Below are 25,352 nucleotides of genomic sequence, written 5' to 3' on the forward strand. Positions count from 1 at the left end.
TAATTTATATATATAAAACCGGTCTATTTTTAACTCTAAATATTATTCATTTACAGTGCCAAATAAAAATATCTTGGAAACGGACAAATTCTTATTTAACCACTTAAATATATCAAACTGGATAAACTGTTAATCTCCAAAATGATGTTCCAATCTGAATCCTAAGGCTGTCATCAAAAACTCGGAATGATGATATCCCCGTTGTTCTGTCCTATTAGATGAAAATACCGCTACAAAGTGTACTGTAGATAAGATTTTCATTGATTATTTTTGAGTGTTATTCTGTTACATTTCTGTATAAGTTTTTGCTGAATATAAGTACAGAGAGAATTATATCCTTTTTAATGTTTGATAATTACATATTTTTTCCACTTAAAATAAGGTCTATAAAAGTTTAACTAGTAAGGTAAAACTTTGCTCTTATTCAAAGCATTTAAGATGACACAGCCTATCTTCCATTAAAAAAAAAAAATCTAACTTCAGACCTTTATAACTTCATACTCAATGCGTTTAATGTATTTCTCTTCTGCAACACCTTTTAGAAATACATTGGTGACAATTATTTAAGGTATCTACAAGAAAAAAAAATGATCTGCTGTTAACAGTAGACCCTAAGCTCTGTTCACTATTTGTCCTATTTTAAATTTTCTAAAAGGAAAAGTTTAGTAAGTTCAGTCAATATTTATTTTTCTGCAAAGTAAAATCAAGTAACATTAATGTAAACATATTTAATGTTAATACATAAACATTAACTTAATCCATTAAACCTTCATGTACCATGGCACTGAATTTATGGCAACCTTGTAACTTGAAAATAGCATAGCTTGCCAATGACAGAGGAGTCGAAATCAGTAAATACATCTGAAGACAACAGAAAAGTTCACAAAATAAAAGCGTAGTACTTGAAACCAAAATGCTACAGTACGGTCATACAGGAGCTGTTCCTTAGAACCATGTAGATAGAACAATTGTCACTAAAACTCCCTCTAAAAAAATAAAATGTTTTGTTAACAACTACTGTCACCTGAAGTTAAGTAAATCATACCAAATAGCACAAAATACAGTAGCTGCAAAATGCAAAATAATATGGTAGACCCATCTAATTCTTCAGCATTGCCATGCAGAAATTAGGAGGGATTTTCTGTTCCTTCCTTAAGCCTTTTTCTTTTTTCTTCCAGTGTTTGTTTAAATACTTTTTTCAAGGTATTGTAAACATAGGGTCCATTTTCGGAATCGAAGCTTGTCTAATAAAAGGGAGAAAATTGAGTTCAGTTGTTAAATAGATGTCATATGGCAAAATGCAAAGTAGATGACCAACATTTTTTAAATCAGTTTTCAGATTTATCAAAGACAATATGTGTTGTGTTATGGAGTACTTCTGAGTATTTACAATCTTTTGCTGACTAAACATTAAAACAAACTAACCAGAGGAGAAATGTCATGATTGTTTTAACAGGTGGCATGTCTGTAGATTTACAAGAGATTAGGAAGCAATGAACTTTCTTTTCAAATAATTTCACCTGCTGAACTGCAATGTAATTTTAGAAAAGAATTTAATCTGATGACAACAGTCCAAGCAGTAAAGGCTACTCCCAATGCCTAATTGTTCTCACCACTTAGAAATTATCTTTTCCCTAATGTGAAGAAGTCTGTGAATTGGAATTGATCCAGAAATAGAAAAATGAGGTTAAAGGACTAAGGCTGTAGTGACAGAATGTAATTTTGTTGAGAATATTTCCTATGTAGGCTGGTTATTATAAAATATAAACTCTGAAATAGATAGCATGAGTACACTAAGTGTGAAGGAATTACTGTAATTTTTAACACAGAGGACTGCTGTGTTGATTTACCCTACATGATTTACAACAAATAAATATGATGTCTGGGACAAATGGTTACTTGCCTTAGTGAAAGCTTTAATAGCACGAGCAAGTAAGGCCTCCTCCACATCAGCTGGTAGCATTTGCAAGTTCACCACACAGTGTAAAACACAAAGGATAGTCTGACACTGTTCCTGGTGGGTAAAAAGGAACAGCAGCTCGTTAGAAGAAATCTTTTCAAGAAAAACATTTAACTTTCCATTTTTGTTAATTGCTGTTCGAATATCAGACTGTGCCTTTCTGTATTGAAACCTTCAGGTGTAGGAGTTGGGGAGAGAATTTTTACAAGCCTTAAGAGCTTCGACGTAATTGTTTCAGTCATGATGGGAGAAACTCTTCTCTTGTGTATCTCAGACTATTCTGGAAATTTCAACAAGGTCAGGCATTCTTCTGGAGACCCGGCATTTCAAGATTCCCAACACAAAAAGCGCAACACTCACGTGAGGTGGCATAGAAAAAGTGAGATTAGATCTTTTCAGTCTCAAATGCTATGCACATTAGCTCTTTCCCTGGCTAACGTAGCATGATCTACATCTCCTTCTGGCCTCCCAAGTATCCTTCACCATGAAAAGAAGCTTGCAGAGAGACAAGGATGTATATAAATGGAGCAAAAATATCCTTGGCGCTGCTAATTCCCATCCCTTTTCCAAGGGGGATTAGAGGTTTCTATTTTTATAGATTAAAAGTGTTTTTTATTTTGATGCAAACAGAAATTTAAAACTTCATAGGGTGGAAGAATGCTTCAGGAAGAAACATGACATTTTGAGATGAAGAATTCTGAATGTCATGTCATGAAAGCGGTCACTGCACACAAAGTCTGCCCACCTACTGATTAGAAGCTGTATTCTTGGATATCTAGAGGCTATTAAAAGGGGTCCTGTCTTTTTCACAAATACTTTGGAAGCAATTCCCAAAAAATTATGAAATGGGTTTGTGTAATTAAGAGGTCGAGAATAGAGGTGTTTTTTTTTATTTTATTTACCCTGCATCTAGCTCTTTGGGGTAAGCACAATTAAGTGATTGTGGATCAGAAGTACCTGTTTCTCATTTCAGAATACAAATGGCCGCAGTTCTGAATTAAGTAAAGGATTTTGGCCTGCCTTCTGTATCCTTCAATTGGCAAATTCTTCCTATTCCTTGTCCAGTTCTTCCGAAACTGATGGAGTATGTCGTTTGCACAGCAAACATGACAACTGTTAAGCACAGCTGACAGATTTGACATTAACAAAAGCCATACAAAAGGCAAAAGTTTCTTGTCTTTGCCCCTGGATCTCCAACTGGAGAATTTGCAGGCATGCAAATGAAGTTGGGCTTCTACCAAATAAGTTTCAAAGATAACTCACTTTTCTTATAATATTCATCATGGTAGTACTGATTACAGCTCATACTATTGAATATAAAAACAATCCTCATTTTGATGTTTAAAGAAATTGAAGTTGCCTTTAGAAAGTACAATTTCCGTGTCTAAAGGCAATAAATGAATAGTTCAACATGTATTAACAAAATATACTTAACAGTAAAATAATGGATTGACATATATAATATCTTCTACCTTTCTCAGTAAGTTAAGTGCATCTTGTGATTCTATGGAATTTTTTGCCAACATGTCAATATCATCTTTGGATATAATAGGTTCTTTCAGTTGCTCAATCCAGGACCACATCAAGCTACAGAGGATGAAAGGATCTCTCTCAGTACATATTTTATCCCAAGCTCCATCTCGAGAATTCAGTTCTTTCTTTAGGAAAAAAAAAAAAAGGGGGGGGGGGGGAAGAGGGTGAAAATGAATCATCTATTTACTTTTACTAACATTCTCTTTGATTGTAGCAGTACTTGGCTGCTTACATTCCAACATGAAAAGAAGACTTAACAGTTCCAAAAAAATTATTTCTTTTTTTTCTTTTTCTAAAGCATCAACATTAATCAGCAGTAATACAAGTGATTCTTTAAAACAGAAGGATGACATAAGTAGTGCAGCTCCAAATCTCCCAGTTATCTCCTAAGCTATTTTACATATTCTTGGATTCCTACTTTAAAACAAATGTTGGTAGGAGGATTTGGTTTTGAGAATAAGCAATTAAGTTTCTACTAAATACTTTTACACACAGAATCCTCCGATTAGTTCTGAGAAAGCGCTGGTTAAAAACAACATAGCTCTAACTTAATATCTGTAGTACATTTATGCTATCAGCAATGAAGTTAAGCTACAGATAATAGCATCAGTTTTCATTAGTTTGTAAAATGAATGAACACAACCAGAAACAATGTTCTAACCTCCAGTGAGATACCAAAATTTGTAGGTTCACTTCGTTTACTATTGAAAGAGCTGGTGATAACTGACAAATACAATTCTTTTCTTAACCAGAGCATAAATCTGTGTCTCAGCTCTTTCAAAGCACGTGGTACCATTTTTGCCGTTCTAGGAATTAACCTAGGTGAAATATTGCAGAATATACAACACTGAGTCAAATTAAAAATTACCTGCCACATTTCTACCTTCTGCTTCACTTCATCCTCTTCCAGAAATTCATTTATATTTGCAAGTGCTTTTGCTGCCAAAACTCTTCGGCCTTCTAAACTTAATTCTGACTGCAGAACAATGTGTGGAATTGCCTCTGACAGATCTTTGCTACCTTGGCTTTCGCATCCAATGGAAAAGTTCACTTTAGAAGAAGAAGAAGAATCAGAGTCCTCGGAGACGTAGACTTTTCTGCTGTACATATTAGTCATGCGTTCTTTTCTGTGACTGATCTCATTGGCAAAATTTTGCCTTGGTGTTCTAGTTTCCCTGGAAGTGTGGATAGATGATAGACCTGAAGAAAAAGTTCTGCTGCGTTGTACTTCTTTGGTAGAGTTCCTTCTATGATGAACTGAAGATCCATCTTTTCGCCCATCCAAATTAAATTTAGTTTGACTCCAAATCGTACATGTATTACGCACTAATGCTTCTTTGTTTAAATCCAGCTGTGGCTTTTGGTCGTCTGTGGCAGAACACTCCTCCCCACTGTTCTGCTTAAGTTTGTTGCACCGTAATATCTGAGCAGGTACAGTCCACGCAGTTTCTGCTTGTTCTAAGAGGAACTCGGTTCTCCTTAAATCTGACTCGCTATAGCTAAGACGCCTTTTCACATGAGTGAGAGGCTGAAGGCAGTCAACGTTCCTTCTTTTCCAAAGAGGATCACATTCATGTGCCAGGGAGAAAAGACAATCCTGGGTCTCAAAGGTGGCCGAGTGGGCGTGGGAGGAGTCCGACGTGTCACTGTCTTGCCTTGCCAGTTCTCTATCTAGCTGTGCAGACACCAGCTGAGAAACAGTCTTTTCAATTTCAGCTGAGAGATCTGGTATATCTAACAGTTCTGCTTCTATCACTTGTCTATTTTCTGCCAAGTCTAGCAACAGTTTGCAAACTAGATGAATGAGTTTTGGCACGTGTTTGAGATGCCTGCTCTCGTAACCATGGAGCAGATGTCTTTGGCGGGTCAGGTATTGGGACAGTGTCACCGTGTGTGCCTTGGGCTCGCAGCATGCAAACACATTTCTCAGAGGAATCAAAAACTGAGTGAATTCTCTGATGCATAGTAACTGCCCTCTAGTCTGAATAGAATTAGGCCTTTTTGCTCTGACAAAAAGAATTGCTTGATCAGCTGTCATTCTTGTTGCAAAAACTAAGTAGCAAGCTACTAGAACACCTGGGAAATATAAACACAAAAATTAGCTGTAGAACTATCAAACTGAAACAAACATTCAGAAAAACCATGGAGTAAAAATGAATGTAGGTAGGGATAGAGGTTTTGTGCCTTTATTACCTGATCCTGTTAGGCAAGTGTAGTTGCTTTCCTTGGACCACAAGATACAGTAAACCTACTGTTTACTGCAACTACACTTGAAGTGAGAGCTTGTTTCTCACCACAGCATTTCTAGGAGTTGCATCATAAGTGAACACAGGACTGATGGTGGCTTCTACAGGAACAACTCAGGCAAATGAGTCTTGAAAGAGCCAGGAGTAGTTGAAATTTTAGGTGAATTTTTCCCATCAAAAGAAAGCTGTCCCATTTGAATGTAACAGGGCATTATTATACAGATTCAAAAATTTTCAAACCTTACAGGTTTCTGTTTTTATATATTAAAACTGATCTCTTCCACCACTGACAGATCATTTTCACAAATTTGTTTAGCATTTTTAACCACTTTATAGATGTACATCTTGCAATGATATATAATTTAAATCATTAATAAGTTATGACAGTAGGGGTTTGCATCTTCAGAAAAACAAGTCTGTTGATGTTGCAGTAGAGCACTTACCTGTCCGACCCAGTCCTGCATGACAGTGAACAGCTACCCTTCCTTCCTGCAACGCAAAAGCCATGACTTTTACCATATCAAGTATAGTAGTGAGAGATGCCACTCCATAATCCTTCCATCCAAAATTATAAAAATAAACTAAAATAAAAAGAGAGAGAGTTATTTGCTTTACTGAATGTGAAATTTTCAGTACTATATGCAGGGGAGAGATGACTAATAAATGATAGTATTAAAAACGCATAAAGAATCTTAGGAGAATATGACTACATATTGTTTGCAAGAGATTATTTTCCTATTTCAGAGTACTTTTGCTGTTTCACTTTGATAAATACATGACGCTAGCAAAGATTTGTCAAACTCAAATTCAGCTGGAATGTGAAAGATATAACAAAGCGGAGTGATTCATACAAAAATTACTGAGCTATACATAGGTAGAGCATAATCTTTTCTTTTTAGAAATAAAAGCACCGCTTCAGTCCAAAGCTCTTTCTTATACAGAAGCACTTTTCCTCATCTCAGCATTTGAAAATATAAAAATTCTGTCATTACAAATGTCCTTTAATCAAAAAATGTTCTATAGTCTAGGTAAGAAAACCTGAATTATACCAGAATTTGAAACAACATTAATGTTTCATATGTTTGGGAACTCAGAAGAAAAAAAAATAACCAGCTGTCGTCCTTTCTTTATTCTAAATACCTGAATGTAAACCCTCTAATATCACTCTACATATATACAGTATTGGATAATGTGTTATTCACTCTCAATTATATTTGCCAAGTTTTATGTTTACACCCTCTTTTGTACAACATTTCTTATATAGCTGCTTTTAATACGTGAGAATTCAAGTAAAAATATCTGGTGCTGAAGTGAATAATTAATGAGGAATGGCAGCAGGAGTGAACTTACTTCCAGCCTCCATGAAAGCTTCAGGAAGGTAAGTGAAACCACTTTCTTGTTCCAATGGATTCCCACAGCTCGCATGCTCCCCAGGACGCTGAAGGTTAATTATGGTTTTTATGCCACATCTTAAGGAAGGAATAGATGAGTCTAAGCATTATATGCAACCAAAATCTTATTATCCCAAATTTTCTGAAACACACATTTATTCTTAGGGGAGAAAAAATCTTTATACTGTTGCATCAGTAAAATGGAAGGATCTTTAGCAACAATCCAAATCTGTGTTGAAAGAGAAAATGGATTGGGAATTACATGAGTAATACCTACAATAAATAATGAGTAAATTTTGTTACCTTTCAAACTGCTCAATAATGTTGTACTTTTCAATTAATTCTGTTGAGGGTCGAGCCATAGCCAGTATGTTATCTGTTATCCTAAGAAATTAAAAAAGCAGTAGTTTTTATTACTGGTACACTAATAAAGATTATAATGATATTATTAATAATTTCCCTGGTATGAATTTGCTACGGTAAGATTACTGTGTGATTTTTAAGAAAGACAAACACATTGTTGATTAACTAGAAATGATTTTTCAAAAAATTCTACTGTCATACAGCGTTAGTGGTAAATCCTATTAAACTAATACAGGTATTACATATCAAAAGACCATTACTTGAACTATTTAAATGCCAGTCGAATTAACATATTAAAAAATTCCTTTGAATAAAAATCTGGACTGATCCCTGTTTGTCCCTTTAAGGCTTGTATGCTTCTCAATAGCATTCACTGTTACTGTTAAGAATTTAAAAGATATGTGTCACATGAATAATACTGTATATGAATATGCTTTTTTGAACATACACATTATTTCATCTCCAGTAACTGTTTTTACTTTGAAATTCTATTATGACCATGTTTTAATTCATTTGCATTTTAAATCTATATATATATATGCGTGTGTGTGTGTGTATATATATATATATATATATATATATATAAAATTCATGACAGATAGGTATTTATTCTTTGGGATCTGAACCAAACCTATTGGAAGTACACAGAAGTCTTTCATCATTTTTACTGGGCTATGTACAATGGCTATTATGGTTTACTGTTAATTTGTAATTTTGAATCACGCTATCATTATGTTTTATACTTAACTTGGAAGTGGTTGATTTGAAAAAAAATCTTAAGTATGATTCTCTCATTTAATAAATATACTGGATCCAGTTACATTTAGTGACAGTAAATGCTGCATACTACCAAGAAGAGTAGAGCCCTTTAATGGCTTGCTCCTGGTCACTCCATCGAGCTGGGTTCTCATACTTGCAAGCACGTCCACCGCACGCCATGGAGCACTGCATGTGACCAGGAATGACATGGCGAAGGCGCTCCCCTACTTTAGTGTATTTTGCTGTTGGACGCCTTGAACTTCCTATAACACAAGCAAAAGTAGTTAGTAAGGAGGCTTACAAATTCATTTCCACCTTAAAAGCATCTGTTCAGCCTTAAATTGACAAAGTTACAAAGAGCATACAGATATGAAATATATAAATTTACAACTCATTTTTCAACACGGACTTTAAGGATTCTGAGGAAAAAAAATTGAAGTTGCTTTTTCTCACAGCAAATTTGATCTTTCTGATGAAGTTACAGGTGTGTGATAACCTGTGCAGCAGAACAAATGTCACTGTCATCTTCCACCTAAAATCAAAAATAGTTAGTCGTGCACTTGCTGTATGTATGAAGGTGTGCTTCTGTTTTATCTGTTCTCTGTAACTGAGCTGTTAGTGAAAAGCATGTATTAATACTCAAATATGAATCTATGAATGAAATATAAAATACAGAAAAAAAAGATTTTAAACAGTATTTTATGCATATATATGTAATACAGTCAACAGAGCAAAAGCATATGAATTGAACAACAACAACAACAGCAACAAAACCAGAACTGCCAACAGTTTGAATGAAAACTACTTTACTCTTTTTTTCAGGAAAAGTTGCATCCAGCTCCTCGGGGCTCAGAGACGATATCGCCACCATAACGCGCTGAGTTGATGATGAGAGTACCTCCACCACCGAGCTCCGGCGCCTCTGGATTATGCGGAGAAGGGGATCGGAGGAAGAATGCCTCCGGCCCTGGAAAAAGTTGCTAAAAATACTCGCAGCTGAACGCCTCCGGGGTGAGCCCTGCATGACTGACCAGCCCCAGTGACAGTGTAGCAGGGTGCTGAGGACGCGCTGATCGAACGCCCCAGTTGTTCCGTGCCGAAGTTGTAGGGATGTGCAGCATCCTCCTGCCCGCTCCGGCACAGAAGGCAGGGGCTGAGCTGTCACCATAGTAACTCGCAGCCAGCCCCGAGGCAGTGAGATGCTGTAGGGGCTGGTCCTGGTTGGGACAAGCTGTTCCGCTGCCGATGAAAATAGTTGCATTTCAAGTAGATAATTTTGGAAATGGACCGGGAACAACCAAAACATTTTCCGTAAACAATGTGAGTATTTTAGTTGGTCGTAAATAACATACATTCAGAATCCGCTAAGACACAAAATAGTATATTCAAAAGAACAATCAGAATGCAGTTGGGGGCTCTGCTTCCTGAGAAATCTGTAAGTACATTATACTCCTCCACCTCTTGGGTTAACATTCCACAACCACCTCTCTCCCTCCACTTAGTTGCTCCAAAATGCATCATTAGCTCTGTAATGATTGGGATTAGTGTGTTCCTACTGAAATGGCTCAGTACATGATGAATTGTAGACTGTTCGCTCGGGACCATTCATATCTTCAACAAAACACAATTTGTTATTCAAAACAAAAGGCTTATTTTTTTCAGGGCACAGCTATTTTATTAACCAAAGCTGTTAGCCCTACAGACTGAGATAAAGCAGATTATGGGGAGGAGAAGATGCATTGGTTGAGTGCTTTAGGCTTATGAAGGTAGATATTAGGTGGCAAATTGCCTCCCTCTTTGCTTCTAGTGTGGTAAGAAAGAGCTGGCCAGAAGGACTGCTCAAAAACAGGACTGCTGTTTTCAAAAGCACAAAATTCTTATGCAACTATGTGGAGAACAAACTATAGAAATATTTAAAAAATAATTCAAAAAAAAAAAGTCATCCCATTGTTTGTACGTTAGACTGAATGTTAAAGCGGAAAGCTTGGGGAAATAATGAAGAAAACTCACCACAGCTTTGGTCAACTGACAAATAAATCCTGTTGCATTTTCCTAAGGATATATACTATCGTCAGTCTGTGTTTGATTTTTTCTTTTGATTATGAAAACAGGAATTCTTAAAGAGGAATTGCATACGAGAAAGCTCTCTTGATAAACATTCCTCAGGTAAACATGTACTGTTTTCTTCTAGGTACTGAACAGGAACGGAGTGACTGAATTTTGAATACTGCTCCCCAGCTCTTAAGACATGGTAAGGTTTTCTGTAGATACCAGGCATTAATCGTTGGTAGTGATGTGATATGAGAAAAGGAGAACGTTAAAGCTGACCATTAGCTGTCATCTCAAAGATCTGACTATCCTAATAAAGCTGATATTAGGAGATGAGAAAATATTTGAATATGTTTTTATATTGGGTGTTAGGTTGAAGAAGGAAGGAGATGAAAGAGGCTACTTCAAGTGCTACCTATATCCAGCAAACGCAAAAAAAAATGCTTTCCAGTTAATTATATGGCTTTCTTATATTTAATTCTTATTCTTTCTCTTCCCAGAATCTTTTTTTCAGGATATATTAAATGATGGAGTCAGAAATGAGCAAGATAAAATGCTGCACACCATATTTTTCCATTGAATCTACCATGATTTGCAAGTACTCACCCAAAGTAAGACTTGAAATATTTTATTATAGAGTTCTTTTTGTTGAAGAGGTGTTTGTACTTTCAGAGAGCAAGGCGGTTTCTGAACATGGAAATGACATAGTTTCTTAATTAAGAGACTTGACAATATGGAAGTAACATAAAAGCTTAAAAACACATCACAGTGATAATGTTATGCAGTTTGTTTTTGTTAGAGACATTTTAACATTATAATTTGATAATAATACATCTTTTCCCTATGGAAAAAAAATGATAATTTCTTTAAGCACTTTTTAAGAATGGCATATCAGAGAAAGTTATTACCTGAACTCATATTTGCAAGATGTACACTGCTCTCTAGCAATGAAGAATATGGTAGTTCATTTTGCAGCAAAACTCCTGCAGCCATTGCAGTACCTGTTGAAACAGTAGTGTGTTCATTGTAAATCTACAACTCAAAAAAAGCAAAATAAAGCTGAGTTAAAGTTGAGTACCTGACAAATGATTATAAAGTTGCCCCAGGCTTAAGATTGGGGCAGTCAAACATGGACTGTACTTTGTTTTTGATGTGCAGTCATCTTAAAATTCAACTGCTTCACTGTCTGCCCTAGCAATTTGAAGTTTAGTTAATTGTGTATTTCTAGCTCCAGAGTCTGGCTGACTGTGTACTTTATATGGACTGTGTGCTTTGTATGGACAGGAGGCACTCAACTAGATGCCTTTAATGTAATGCCATCTTGATTTTCTCAAATTTGTACAGGTAACCATACAACTGTAAGTCTTTAACTGGAACCTTCCAAGGGGCAATTCCAGCAAATCTAATGATACCAGAATGGCAGCACTATTTCTAAATCATACCATTCATACTTTTAGTTGATACTTGCCCAACAGACTATCCACAAGGTACGTGCTTTCTCTGCTCTCCTCCCTCCATTCTTTGTTTTTGGTATGATGGCAAGTTTGAAATCACATATATGAAGATTCTCTTCTAAAAACAAAAGTGAACCCAAGACTTCGTCTAAGCAGAAAACATATTTTAATACAATTTCTAATACAAAGCAAGTCATTTTCTGAAGAGACTGTATCTGACAAAGAGAACTAAAGGAAGGCTGTAAACACGAACACATCAGTCACTGTGATGTGTAAGTAAACCAGCTACATGGATCCTGACTGAAAATGTTTACACATTAAAAGATCTCTTCCTCTTATCTCAATAGTAAAATAGTTGCAAATGTAATACTAAAAATAAAAAAAAATATTATACCAAATTAAGTGTCTCCCCTGTAACTATTGAAACTTTTCTAAATAGACAAACCTTCTGTCCCACGTTTTGCAAAAACTGTATCAGAATTTAGCAGCATAAATAGTGTTTTAAAAGATTTACTAAAAATATTGGAAAAAAATGAAAATAAAAAGTAATGCAGGGATTATGTGGTAAACAGTCCAGTGCTGTGTTGAAATGAGGTATTAACTGCTTGCTGCTTACTGTCCACACTTTATCTATAATTCTGCATTATTATTTTAAGTAAGTATCTGAATAGAGGCACATAAAATCTCATTAATTGATATTATACTATCTGCCACATAGTTGAATAAATTGAAATTTTCTTCCAACCATGCTTATGGATTTTATTCCATATCAAAGTCACCTAGTACAACTCTGTCCTTTTCAAGATGCTTGAAGGTGGGAACTGAATATACATGCCCATTAATAACCTTTTAATACTGCTGCATCAGTGACCTCAAAAAGATGAGAATTGTGTTTGTGAAAGCCAACAGGCCTTTCAAAACTTAAGTGATATTAAGGAATGCATTTCTAATGTAAATCTGTATATTATTAAGAATATTCATTCAGATCATTCAGATGAATCTTACTGTAGACTAAAGGGTATCCTGAACATTTTCTGGTCAGCTACTTGACCATCTGACTGCACTTTTACAAGTCAGTGCCTTTAATAAATAGGCAGGAATACAGGCACAACTTGCATTCTATTTTGAGCTCTAATTACCTTAATTACCTTTTCTTTTTTCTTTTTTTCCCTCCCCAGTGGCCTTTGAAATCAGTAATGGATGGCTTTCACGATCAGAGGAAACTCAGCAGCTAAAGAAATATTTCTATTTCTCAGAAATTTCTCTCAAAAATCTTAATAGCTTTTCCAGATAACATACAAGCATTTGAAAAAGTCAGATGTAATCTATGATTACGGGCGGCAGAATCACCACCAGTCACACTGTTCTGACAATGAACAGTAGCTGCCAGAGAAAACCAAGTCCAGTCAGGCTGTGTCCCACTAAACTAGGACACAGCTCAAGCTTCTCTGTATGATTCCCCCATGGGGAGGAATGTGGGTGAAATACCTATATCCTGAAAAGGCCATCATCTTTCCCTAAAATGTTCCAGAACTAAAGCTTCAAGCTAAGTTCGAAATCTGGCATTTCTAACATTTGTAGTTGAATTTACAAAGTACCAGATTTTTTTAACAAAGTTTTGGATATGCAGTATAAAGCACTTCATGAAATTGTTGGAAATAGAATTTGATTTCTTGAGCTTTTACTGGAGGCAGTGTTTTTTTATGTATGCCAGGACTGAGTTCAGGCAACTCTTTCTGAATCTATAGTTCCGTGAAATCATTGCTTTTTAAATATTTTTCCATAGTCTGTATCTGCGTTGCAAGAAGTGAAACAGCGCACTGTGATCTGTTTGAAAATATAAGTGAATTTACTACAGAGTTATTTAATCACAAACTAATAGGTTGCTCAACACAGACTACAGATTCATATAACATTTGTGCTGCACCTGTCTGAACAATATGCTTAATAAATGCAAATACATTTCTTGAAATATGGAATAAAGAATATGAATGTTATTTAAATAGACCGAGTTTTCCAGACATACATCGCAGGACATGTCAGAATGAATACTGTGTTATAGGAAGTCTCCATTCAAAACTGAAGACTTACATGCTACAGCAGTATTACCTGCAACTTACTGGTAAAATAAGGCTACCTGGAACAATAAATGAAACCAAACATCATCTGTTAGTTACTGTATTTCACAGACATTTATGTATGCCTGTTTAGTTTTCCTATTTGCTTGTACCCAGTGTTAGACAGAAGAAATGAGATGAAATAGTAGAGATATTTCTATCAATCAAAATTACTTTCCTCTTCTCTTTTTTTTAAACTAGACTTCAGGCCTTTACAGAAGAGGGAAGAGATGCAGACGACATACCTACAATATATAAAATACTAGCAAGATTGCTCAGAATGGCAGAGGTAAACAATGTGTTATTTTTTTAACAAATTAGGCCTCCCTCAAATTTTTTTAGAAGATAGACCAAATCTGTATTTCCTGTTCTGTATGACCAGGCAATTCCAATTATCTGTTTTGTTGTATATTTTTCTGAAACAAACAAACAAAAAGTTAAGTAAGATTGTGATAAGAGTTTACAGAGAAATGATGCACTCCCTTGAACAAAGGTAAAAAGTTTTATTTTGGGACAGGAAGTACTATTTCAGTGTTGTTACTACAGAGAGGGGTATTACCGTCCTGCAGATAAAAACAGTGTTAAAAGCTAAAATAGTGGCTGGGTAAAAGAAACAACTCTCCTGTTTTTTCTCTATATAATATATTTTTTAGTTTTAAAAAGGTCCCCTTCAACATTTTGTTCATCACGTTAACACTTGATAGACGCTAGAGAAAAAACAAGTCTCAAATGTTATTCCAGGTCACGTTCCTTATTAGCTCCCCGAGGGAACTGAGTCACGTGCCTTGTGGCAATCATGACACCACCTTAATCAGATCCCCTCTGTTATCTGGGTGACATGCATTTCTATTGCCATGACAGCAAAGAGGCTGGCCTTTTAATCCTGCTATCACAATTTAAGAAATGGAATGGTGTCTTAGGTGATGTTCCATCTCTTTATATTTTATCATGGGAAGCAATGTCATTGAGCTTGCATAAACGCCACAGGTAATGCAACCAAAATGTAGTAAAAATAACACTGATGATGGCTGACTGAAGTAAACAGCAGAACCCCATTGCCCAGGAAAACAAGCGTATATTGAAATCAGATATCAAGCCCTAAGGGGATATTTCAGCAGGTCCCTCTGAGGTGTGGATTTTGTACTTATTTTGGTGTCTCTTTACCTCATTTTTTTTTTCCCTGTTTTTGAGCAGACCAATCCCTAACAGAAGGGATGTATCAGCTTTTGTTGCCTGTTGGTAGCACTGCTGAATTCACCTGTTGCATTTGGTAACAAATGACAGCTGTCAAATATGCATCATCTACGCAGAGGTGAATTTCTTGCAGAGGAAATAGTACAGGCACACTGTGCTGCCTTTGGTGAGGTCAGTCTGTGCTCCCACTTTCTTTTTAAGGAGTGATGCAGCCTCTGGTCCACGTCCATTTCCTCTGGAATGAAAGAGCTTCTCTTTGTGAAGATACAGGTTAAGTAGCAAAATGCCATGCAGCAAGTAGGAAAAGGGAGAGATCAGGGATCTGCAACCAACTGGTGGGCAGACTTGGCCAGGAGGAGCATACAGGAGGCATGCCTTCCTGGTTCACAAGAGCACGCAAAAAGGAAGATTCTTTTGTAGAATTTTAGGACCTGGAAATCAGTGGTTTCCAGTCACTGGGCTGAATTTTTGCTCCAAAATGAAATGACAGAAAGGAACAATGTCTGATGTTTTAGCAGTCAGAAAACAAGCCCAAAAGTGCAAAGACAAGGACTGGTCCCAGTTTACCTAAGCAATTAATATGGTTATTTAATAAATGCAATTACTATTTTTGGAACACGTTTTCAAAACAGAAGAGCTTGCAGTCGAGACTGGAATGATTACAGTTGTGCCAGTTCAGCTGCCAGCACAAACAGGAATCCTCTCCACATTTCTGTGGAGCTGTTTACTAATAGTGGAGTCCCATTTCTTCAGATTTGTATGGATTTGGTAACTAGAATATGACAGCAGACCACATATTCCAAAAGATTAGTTTTTATGTTAACATGAGAAACCTTGGATAAGCTTTCAAGTTTTTAATGTCGGTGTATAAGAAAAGCTATTTTAAACCTCAAATATATTCATGCAATAGAGGCACATGCTGATGCTTATGCTTGTCATATAAAATGCGGGGATTGTTTTTTTACTATTTTCTTGCCTTTTAAAATGAATTGTTCTCTCCCCTGTTGCATTCACATATAAGTAACTAACCAGTGGCCAATTTTTAAAGCAACATAGTCAACTGCAGATGCAGGTAGGGGCCATATTCACTTAGCACCTATGCCCACCATTAAAATTAAACATCATTAAAATTCACTCCGTGGCCTGATTCTCTAACTACTTATCTTCTTCAGTAGCTTTGCTTTTATGAGCAGTCCCATAGAAGTCAACAGGGTATTTGTATAAATGGAAGATTACATGGGATAAAGTTTCATTGCCAAAATGCAAAGTTCTGAAAACTGCACTAATTAATTTATGTAACTGAAGATAACTCAGGTAATTAAGCAAAAATATGATCATGTACTGAGGACTGTTTTATAGTTAATAAAGTGGTTAAGAGCTAATAAATTATAACTTGGTCATTAAATTCAGGTTTTACACCTGATAATATAGGCAGATCATTAACATTTTTGATAGAAAAAGCTAAGTACACTGAGGGGTAGTTAGTGACTTCTACAGGAAGCACTGGTAAATGAAATCATATTTAAAAGTACAACACACTATCTAATTTGAACATTACAAGAAATAACAAAACATTTATTTCTAAAGTTTTAGAAAAATAGTAGATAACTTTTCTCCTTAAACTTGATCATTATGATTAAGTTTCTTGTTCTAATGCGTATTGCAGTAAAAAAAAATCACTGATAAGACATATCACAAATACTTAAGTTACAAGTAAAAGGCTTGAAGGCAGTTAGCCTTGAGCACACATATTTCAATAGGCACACACCTCACTTCCCTAGGCTTGCTTGAAATTTGAAATGTTTACTACCTATGAGCAAACGTGAGAAAATCAGAAAAGGAAAATAAACACAGAGATATATGACAAAGGGAAGATAACGTAATAACTTGAACATATGTTCAGCTATATGGAATTTATACAGCAGAACAATACTACAGCTGTTGTCAAACTGTGGTGATTTCACTGGGAACGCAACAAAAACTAATTTTTTTATTTCTAAGAGTTGGGTTGTTGCTTTTTTTTTCCTTTAGGGAAAAAAAATTCATCACCTGTTTTAATTAAAGGTGAATGTCATTTAATCATTAAGCATGATATTTACAAAGGACTGTAGCTCCTTTCACGTACAAAAGAGACAAAAGAATACAATTCATTAGAAAATTATGTAGGTGTTGCTCTGGTGATTCAGTATTTGCTATTAATAGGGGTTTTTTTGACATAAATAGCAAGAAACTGCAACCTAAGATGATGGACAGGTCTACCAATTGACTTGATTCATCTCATTAAGTCACGTCAGCTTTCTGTGATAGTGTTAACGCAGTAGTTAAGAGAAGTTATTTTAAACTACCTTGAACAGGTTGGCAACCAGTAATTACTGTTGAGAATTATAAAGGATATGGTGTAAAAATGAATAAATTAACTGTTCTACAAAGAAAAATGAGTGACTCAGATATTATGGATCATGAATATCATGTTTACTAAGACTAGTAGATTTGTAAGACTACATACAGAAGAATGAAATATTGTCAGCACTGCTGAATGCTACTGAAAGCATTCATAAGTGGAAAAGTTTTAAAACTGAACTCTACGACTTAAAAGAAATTATTTTTATACTGCAGATAGTCAAAACCAGCAAATTTACATGAATTTTAATATAGAATTTCAGTAATTTCAGTTTAACATCTTACCTGTTACCCTGCAAAAAGAGTGAGTGAGTGTTGATCCCTTCATTGCTGCAGTATCAACTTCAAGAAATATATTGTAGGGAATTCGCATTTACAAAAGAGATGCTGAATGGTATTGCCACAGTATTTCCTGTAGTTAATTGGATTCGTGATGGTAATCTGGGAGGAGCCAGTAACTATCTTTTCTTAACTTAAGACTGTATGAGGAATGCCTTACAGACGATGCAGATAATCGTCCCATAAACTGCTTTCTGTGTCTGCCTAGATTTTAAAGGGATTGAGGCAAACAGGCCACACCAACCTGTTTTAATAACTGAATCCTCCGTATCGTTCTGCTTCATCCATTAAGTTCACCTCATTTTCCTGTTATCAACCACAAGTAAATGTGTGTCTACATGTGCCAGACCACTAAGCATAGAGTTACAAAAATCATTTGGGGAATGTACCTTAATTGCAGTTAAACTGATACAGTAATTTTATAACAACATGGAAAGAAACTAAGTCTCTTGTTCATATCTGTGGTTGTACCCTGAACAAAACTTTCTATTTTTCAAATACTATCATTAAAGTATGTAAATTGAGGGTAAATTAACTGTATTAAAATGAACACCTCAAAAGCAGAAGAAAAATAAGTTCTGAATGTAGAGGATGTGATCTACCGAAAAAAAAAACACACAAGGACTTTGTTGATTTAACTAAGGTGAGCTAAAATAAAGTAAGAAAACAAGATAAATAAAATAGGATATGATATTCTATTTTACTAAACCAATTTCAGCTACTAAATATTATCTGACAAGAAGAAAGGCTTTTGTCTATTTCTACAGCTTACCTACACTTTTTTTAAAAAAAAAAAAGCTAGTTTTAATTAAGTGCTTACTCACTATTTGTCATTAAAAATATCTCTCAATTACTTATAGAAAAAGAAAGTACTAGTGCAAGCTTCTGTGAATGGGATGTGTGTATTATTTAAACAAGCAAGGACAGCAAGCTACAGGAGACAACTCGAGACTAATGCCAACGTACTTGTGCTCTGAACTGAACACCTGCCTTACTTTGGCCAACAGAGATGGGGCATATGACAGGACTATATTGTTTCATTAATTTTCCAAAATAATTTTGTAGCGAAATTTCACCATTTTTGCTGTAATAATTGCAGCAAAAATCAGAATGAAAGAATCCAACTACTTTTCCATAGAAAAATTAATGTACTGAGAACAGAGAGAAATGAATTTAAAAGTCCTTAAGATTACACATCTAGTTTCTTACTAATGTTGCAGGGATGAAAAAAAATCATGGGCATTAAATAAACTGCAGCCTATAATTTTATTAAACAGAAAACATCATATATGTGCACATATAAGGACGTTTGTGGAAAAAAAAAATCTTAACTAAAAATGGGGCTTCAGAAGATTTGGATGCAATTTTGGAAACCACTGGGGTACTTTAGAAAATATGGTTGACTATTATTCTCTGATCACTTATCTTCAGTTAGATTTTTTGAGTTTACATTTACTGTTTGCTACATGTCACTGTAAATATATTTATTTTACAAAACTAATGTTTTGTAAACACTAGAAATATTTACATATGTTTGAATGTAAATGTGACTGTAAAATGAGACAAAAGCCACATAAAAGCATCTTCCTGGGGAAAACAGGCTTTTTTCAAGGCTCAAGTATGTCATTAAGAAATTCTACTTGCAGTTTTATGTTTTAATTACAAAGGCAGAAACTAAATATGCTGTTTTCTTCCCTGAGGAATTTTACCTCATGAAGAAACCAGGTAGTGCCATGTTCAATCTGTGTTTTATTTTTCAACAGATTCACCTCCCAAAATGAATGCTAATTGAACCCAAGATGAACTCAGTGCCAACTGCATGATATTCTTTTAGTTCTTCCAAGTGTTTATATTCCTTTTTGTAGCTGAAAATACATAACACATGCATGCAATGGAAATGCTTTTTTAAAAAACAAACCTATACCTATTTAACTATTTTAAAATTATTTAATAACAGCCTGTAACTATTTTAACTAAGGTGTATTATGTAGCCACACATTCCTGCTTCTGTAACCGATAATGTGAGTGCATATTGTTAAAAACTTGACTGAAGTAAAGTTCACTAATTTGAACTTTAAGGTTAGAAACCTGGGAGCTGTACTTGAAATACTGCAAAACTGAGTTTCACCACTTCAACAACAGCCAATACAAAGAACGTTTTCTTCCACTACAAATTAAGTTTTCAAAATTCTATGATTTTACTCTTTCATTTAACAGCCTAAACAGAGCGTGCAGCCTAAAATCCTGTGTCGTGCGTCTGTCTTTAATGGCTGGTAGCGGTTTCAGGCTCGCAGGTGCAGCACCCGCAGCCTCCCTGGCGTGCAGGTGGAACAGGAGAGCTCCAAGCCTCCGAACGCTGTCCTTGTAGACAAGAACCAGCCAGCAGCCCCACTGCCTCCAGCAGCCCCACTGCCTCCAGCAGTTAAATGACTGGCTGTAAGCACACGGAATTGCACATTCACTTTGGTATCTTGTGGACCCAGGCAGAAACCAAAGCACGTCACTGCTTTAGAGGCCTGGCAAGTTCCTGGGATATAGAGAGCTTTGGTAGGAACCTGCATTACAATCATGGAAAATTTAGGTCAAAAAGAATTGAAGGTCATCCAGCCTGCTCAAGGCAGGGCTGACTTCCAGATCAGACCAAGAAATGACAGTTTCTTCCCTCTCTGAAGAGCCCTGCCCAAGTAACACTCCAACAGCAGCGTCGCTTCTTGGTTTCATCACCCATTGTCTGTCCTCATTACAAAAGTGGCTCTAGAGATCATGGTCTAAGAATTGGGAGTAAAAGGACACATTTTTCAAGTGTTAGCACACAAAAATGCGTTAAACAAGTGGAGCATCTGGTAAAACATTTTGTAGGAGTAAATGGAGGAAGTTAGCAGATTTTTTAGTTGACTAAAGAACAAAAAGCAGTTTGGAATAATTAAGAAGCACTAATTAACTGAAATTTTTAATAAAAGTGTAGTCTTTTTTTTGGAAAGTTCCTAAATGCTCACATTTGAGAAGCTGTCTCTGACACAACTTGGTGATTATTTTCATATGGCTAATACCACCGCACTGTTTACCTATGTGATTCTGGAGATGGGTTCAGTCTTGGATGCTTTCAGTTCTTGGTGCAACAGCCTGCCACTTTGCTGTGTCCATCTGTAGGTGTTAGAGATTCGCTTGGTTGTCCCTTCTATTTGTTCCTGCATTTGTACTCTTCGGTACTAGCGGCAGTTTATTCAGCTGAAGAACTGATTTTTTTTCCAGTGATCTGCAGAGTTTAGCTAGTTCCAGGAATCGGTGCCAAACATGTTTGTTCAGACTTGTCATCGTATTTTTGTCAAGACAAGGCTTTGTGCTAACTGAGGATGACTTTTTGGGGGAGTTAACCATTAGGCTGAAATAATTTGCCATTTCCAAAGAAAGAATACAAAGAGTAGGTGGGAAGCTAGTGACTAAACTAATAATCTTTCTCTCTCTCTCTAGGCTTGGCATTTTCCTACTTAAACAAAATGAAGAATCCCAAATCCTCTGGAAAATTCTGTTGAACTATGATTGCTCTTTAAAGATATTAATAAGCTTTTCAGGTAAGTAGAACGGGGTTGCCAGGCTTCTGGCAGTTTATTTCTCTGGCATTGTATGGGCTGTCTTATGGCTACTTTGTAGTGGACTTACTGAATCCACCTGTCCTATGACGCTAGGTACGAATTTATCAGATTAGGCAGGTAGAAAAGTGTCTCACAGTGATCTGAATGCAATTGGGATGTTTGATCATCGTTTAGACTGCAGTGTTTTCATTGCTACATAGAATAAGAACATTAAATTACCCTAAAACTTTAATAAAACTTAATTGTTTTTAATTTTACTTTAGCACAAATTACGTATTTAGATTCCTAGCTGGCTTGGTACATTTTCTGTTTCATCTTCTGCTTTTTTCTCTTCTTGTAGTTTGGGTAATAAAAATCAATTAATGATGCATTATTTGCGACTTGCATTAAAACACTGTGGGGAATGCCTTAGTTTTGTGCAGGGACTGCTTTAGTTTTGTGTAGCTTTAAAACTGTATGAAATTTTATTAAGGATTTTTTAGAAGCTTTGCTTTTAGACTTTTTTTTTCTGTCCCTTAAGCACAATGCAATATCACACAGCAAATCAATCACAAAAGCAGGGTCAAAGCCTGTCATTTGCAGACCTCAAGTACACTGGCAGTGTTAGAGCTGTGAGACAAATACATGTTTAGATCCTTAATGAGATCCCAGAGCAACAGCCCACCTATGATCCCCGCCCTCTTTCATCATCTGTACTTCCTACATTCATTCTTTTCCTGTTCTGTTCCACTGTTAGTTAAAATTGTCAATAATAAGATAAAATGGAAATGTGGTGAAGTGTTAGGAAGGAGCAACGTGATAATATGAAGATTTCAATTCAAAAGATGGTTCTAAAACTGAAGAATTGCATCAAGCATTACTTAAAGGTCATTCAGTGGACTGGCAATGTAATAGGTGACAACAAGTCTAGGGAAATAAACTAGAACCTCTTTTTAGCCTCAGGCTTTGAAATGAAAGAAAAATTGCAACTTAAACTAGAGATTTAAAAGGCAAAGGGGAGGTGTCATAGGGCTAGAGCAACCCAGTTTAGCTCTCCTTTGTGAGATGGCTTGTTTTCTGGCTGTATGACACAGTGGCACCCAGGTGGCTGCAAAGCCCACATCCAATAACTTTGGGTTAGTAGCTCTGTCTTTGAAATAGTCAGCAAATGTCAGGTTGTTGGAAAACAGAGAAATTAGGAAAATAATTCCTTCTTTCATATATTTTGTAACTTCTGAGGAGCTACCAACTCGTGAAGACCCTTGCAAAAGCACTGCTTAATGTATGTGTGGTTTCTAAGAAACACTGGTCTTACTGTGAGTATGCAGAGCAGTTGTGGATGATATGCACAATAAAGCTCAGGTGTTCAAAAATGGCAGATTTGGTAAAGAAGAAATGTTAAGAAAATGAAGTAGATCTCAGGTAGCCAGTCCTTTTCGGCACTTTATCATGTGCTTTTTCCTAAGGAACAGAATGGTCAAGCTCTGTAACACAGGGGACTGTTTGAGGGAAGAACCAAAGGAAGTTAATAAAGTGCCCAGAGATGAAGAGTTGCAGGTGGGAGACACAGCCACCTGCAAGTGATGTGTTACCTCCTTCTTGCTCCTGTGATAGGATTAAGGCCAGGAAACACTCCAGTGCAGAGCAAACTGGTATGTTTTTAATGTACGTTTCTAATTTACAACACTAATAGACTACCCAAAATCAGGAGCAAAAATGTTTAGAAATTCTTATGCTTTCTTGAAAACTAACCACAGAATACAAGGCTAGAAGTTATTTGGGTATTGTTGTTTATGTGCTTAAGCAATTCTGCAGTCTGAAGCTTGTTTCACAAAGCAGCGAACCCAGTGAAACCTATGCCTGGGTAGTTGTATCAGGGGAAGAGCGGGGAATTACGGTGGCTCAGGCAGCACCCTGCCCCGGAGGGAGGGAAGGGTCTTTCCATAACCTGTCAGGCACCGGCTCACCAACAGCATGTGGTGGTGACCAGTGAGGACTGATTTCATGTTGCGATGCACTGGTTTTAAGGAGTTACAGGAATTAACTACGTTGTGCAGCCACTGAGTGCTTTGAGGCTGGCAGTCAGCACAAGCCCTCCAGCTCTGCACAGCCCTGCAGCGTGGCACAACCACCCACCTGGGGCTCTTCTGGGTTGCCTTGCAAAGCAAGGGGAAACGTGCCTTGCCTTGTTGGACCAAGCGTCTTTAAACAAGCCTGTCTGTGATTCTGAGTGATATACTAGCATGAAGCAAAATCAAAGTAAGCCAGCAAACTGTAGTCTGCGTTCAGAAACTGGGAGGGTTTTGCCACCTGTAAAACCACCTTGTACTTTATCTGAGCACTAGCAATCCATTTAATTTTTTCATGGTATTCGTAGAGCCACCCTTCCCTTCCCAGCAACTGAAATTTCACCCAACTCAAATTTCACAGTTTCTACCCATGGCTCCTCTCATTTTTAACTTTACTACTATTGTAAAAATATACATATACTTGCAGTGGTATCATTGGATTTATGATGCTTAAGTAAAATGTTTACTCAAGCATGTGGCAGAAGCACTCTTCAGACCGGTTATACTGCCACTCAAGCGGTCACCTAACGAGAGGATTACCCTGCTAATTATATCTCCCCGGTGGTATTCTTGCCGTATCGCCCTGAAGACCGTCTCCCGAACTCAGCTGTCTTTGCCTTACACGTGTGGCTCCGTGCATGCTTTACATAAACTACTGATGAGAACAAGTAACGGAAAAATGCTTTCAAGCAATACGTAACTGCAAATACTTATGTTTGTTTTGCGCGTATTCTTCTGGGATTAATTACTTCACAGATGTGGTGCTTCGTTTCACTAATTGAGGTGCAGGCCTCCCCAAAACACGGCTCTTTCTAAGAACGCGAACCAAGGAAGGTACACAAAGGGGAAATATTTAAGCCTAGGTCACTAACACATGCGGTAATCCCTTCTTTTTGTTGATCTTCGAAGAGTATAGCTTCAGCCCCTGGGCAAAAGCACCGACAGCTACTAAACACCACAACCCCGATGCACGGGAGCGGGTCTCCGAAGCTCCAAAGGGGGCCGAGCTTTCTGAGACCGGGCGTCGCCGCTGCTGAACCTGAAAACGGGGCCGGAGCCCGTGGCCGAGGGGACCCCTCCGGGACCCGCACTGGGGCTATCCGGTTAGCGCACCGGGGAGCCCCACGCCGCCGCGGCGGCGCCCGAGCGGCCCCCGGGTACCCGGAGCGGGGCCGGGAGGGGGGCGCGGGACCCACCTGGGACCCGCCGGGCTCCCGCCACGTCCCGCCGCCGCCGCTCCGCCGCCGCCCGGCCCTGGGGAGGCGGCGCTGGGCCCCGCGCATGCGGGCTGGGCCGCGGGGAGGGCGCGGGGCGTGAGGGGGGGGAACGGGAGCCACGGAGCGGCCGGGCCCGAGCCGGCATGGCGTGAGGGGGCTGACAGGGCCCGGCTCTGGGCCGCGCTGCAGGGTCCCCGCGGCACCACGGCGGCCTTGTGTGCGGGTAAACGGCCCTCGGGGAGCAGGGCTTGCTTCTCCGAAGGCAGCGCTTGTATAAATCTGAAGTGGCTTCGGTGTGGCTTGGTCTTGGCAGCATTCACGTTCCTCATTTCCTACGGTACCTGTACGCGCTAAACAAGCAATAAAACCGCTCTGTAGCTCTTACCTCTGTCTTACTCAAAAGACCTGAGTGCGATTCCCCTGCTGCAGCATCATCAGCAACCGCTGCTGGCATTTACAGGCTTCATTTTTTAAATTATCTGCTATTATTTAGCGTGTGCGATGTGTGCCTTAGCCGTGAATTGTAATTCTCGTGTGCTCAGAGTTTCTCTGGCTCGGGGCTGGAATGCCGAGCGTGGCTGTGAGCATGCCATGTGATAGCTGTTCCCCAAATTTGTGTTTATCATTACATAATTATGTGAATAAACAAACCTCCTGCATGCTTCAGAAAGAATTTATAAAGTTCGTAC

The 25,352-nt window shown here is 37.5% G+C and overlaps 1 protein-coding gene and 1 long non-coding RNA gene across 19 annotated transcripts in view; one reads left to right on the forward strand and one right to left on the reverse strand.

Moving 5' to 3' along the window:
• The window catches only part of LOC118253705 (uncharacterized), a 31,429-nt gene extending 17,274 nt beyond the window's left edge, over positions 1-14,155 (forward strand). For 10 of the 12 annotated variants that reach the window (XR_007708670.1, XR_007708673.1, XR_007708675.1 and 7 more), the window contains 3 exons: positions 7,004-7,117; positions 9,075-9,263; positions 10,444-11,198. This is a non-coding gene — a long non-coding RNA (uncharacterized LOC118253705). Of the gene's footprint in view, positions 1-7,003; positions 7,118-9,074; positions 9,264-10,443; positions 11,199-11,645; positions 11,789-14,073 lie in introns of those variants that run through there. The other 2 variants (XR_004780497.1, XR_007708676.1) reach the window with 2 other exon arrangements.
• On the reverse strand, positions 96-25,237 carry PTPDC1 (protein tyrosine phosphatase domain containing 1). Of its 7 annotated transcripts, XM_035558338.2 has the most exons (13): positions 25,049-25,237; positions 11,210-11,302; positions 10,908-10,988; positions 10,263-10,304; positions 9,063-9,491; positions 8,344-8,515; positions 7,434-7,514; positions 7,090-7,208; positions 6,183-6,320; positions 4,362-5,569; positions 3,433-3,618; positions 1,904-2,014; positions 96-1,244 (listed from the first exon to the last, which is right to left on the reverse strand). In XM_035558338.2, exons 5-13 carry the CDS (start codon positions 9,418-9,420, stop codon positions 1,128-1,130), a joined length of 2,490 nt encoding a protein of 829 aa, XP_035414231.1. In that variant the 5' UTR covers positions 9,421-9,491; positions 10,263-10,304; positions 10,908-10,988; positions 11,210-11,302; positions 25,049-25,237; the 3' UTR covers positions 96-1,127. The 7 variants fall into 7 exon arrangements, with proteins under 7 accessions (XP_035414231.1, XP_035414230.1, XP_035414229.1 ...); XM_035558337.2 differs by lacking the exon at positions 10,263-10,304; XM_035558346.2 differs by lacking the exons at positions 9,063-9,491; positions 10,263-10,304 and having other exon boundaries at positions 97-1,244; positions 8,341-8,515; positions 25,049-25,232.
• Positions 25,238-25,352: the final 115 nt, after the last annotated feature.

Source organism: Cygnus atratus, chromosome 10 (genome assembly GCF_013377495.2).
Source record: "Cygnus atratus isolate AKBS03 ecotype Queensland, Australia chromosome 10, CAtr_DNAZoo_HiC_assembly, whole genome shotgun sequence".
Classification (NCBI taxonomy): domain Eukaryota; kingdom Metazoa; phylum Chordata; class Aves; order Anseriformes; family Anatidae; genus Cygnus; species Cygnus atratus.

Bases quoted from the DNA above. Each gene is read 5' to 3' on its own strand.
- PTPDC1 (XM_035558336.2), bottom strand. From the start codon at position 9,606: ATGTATGTTATTTACGACCAACTAAAATACTCACATTGTTTACGGAAA. The intron at 2,015-3,432 runs GTAGAAGATATT...TTTACCCACCAG, and splicing joins CACTTAACTTACTGAGAAAG to GAACAGTGTCAGACTATCCT. The intron at 1,245-1,903 runs GCAAGTAACCAT...CCCTTTTATTAG, and splicing joins CTATTAAAGCTTTCACTAAG to ACAAGCTTCGATTCCGAAAA.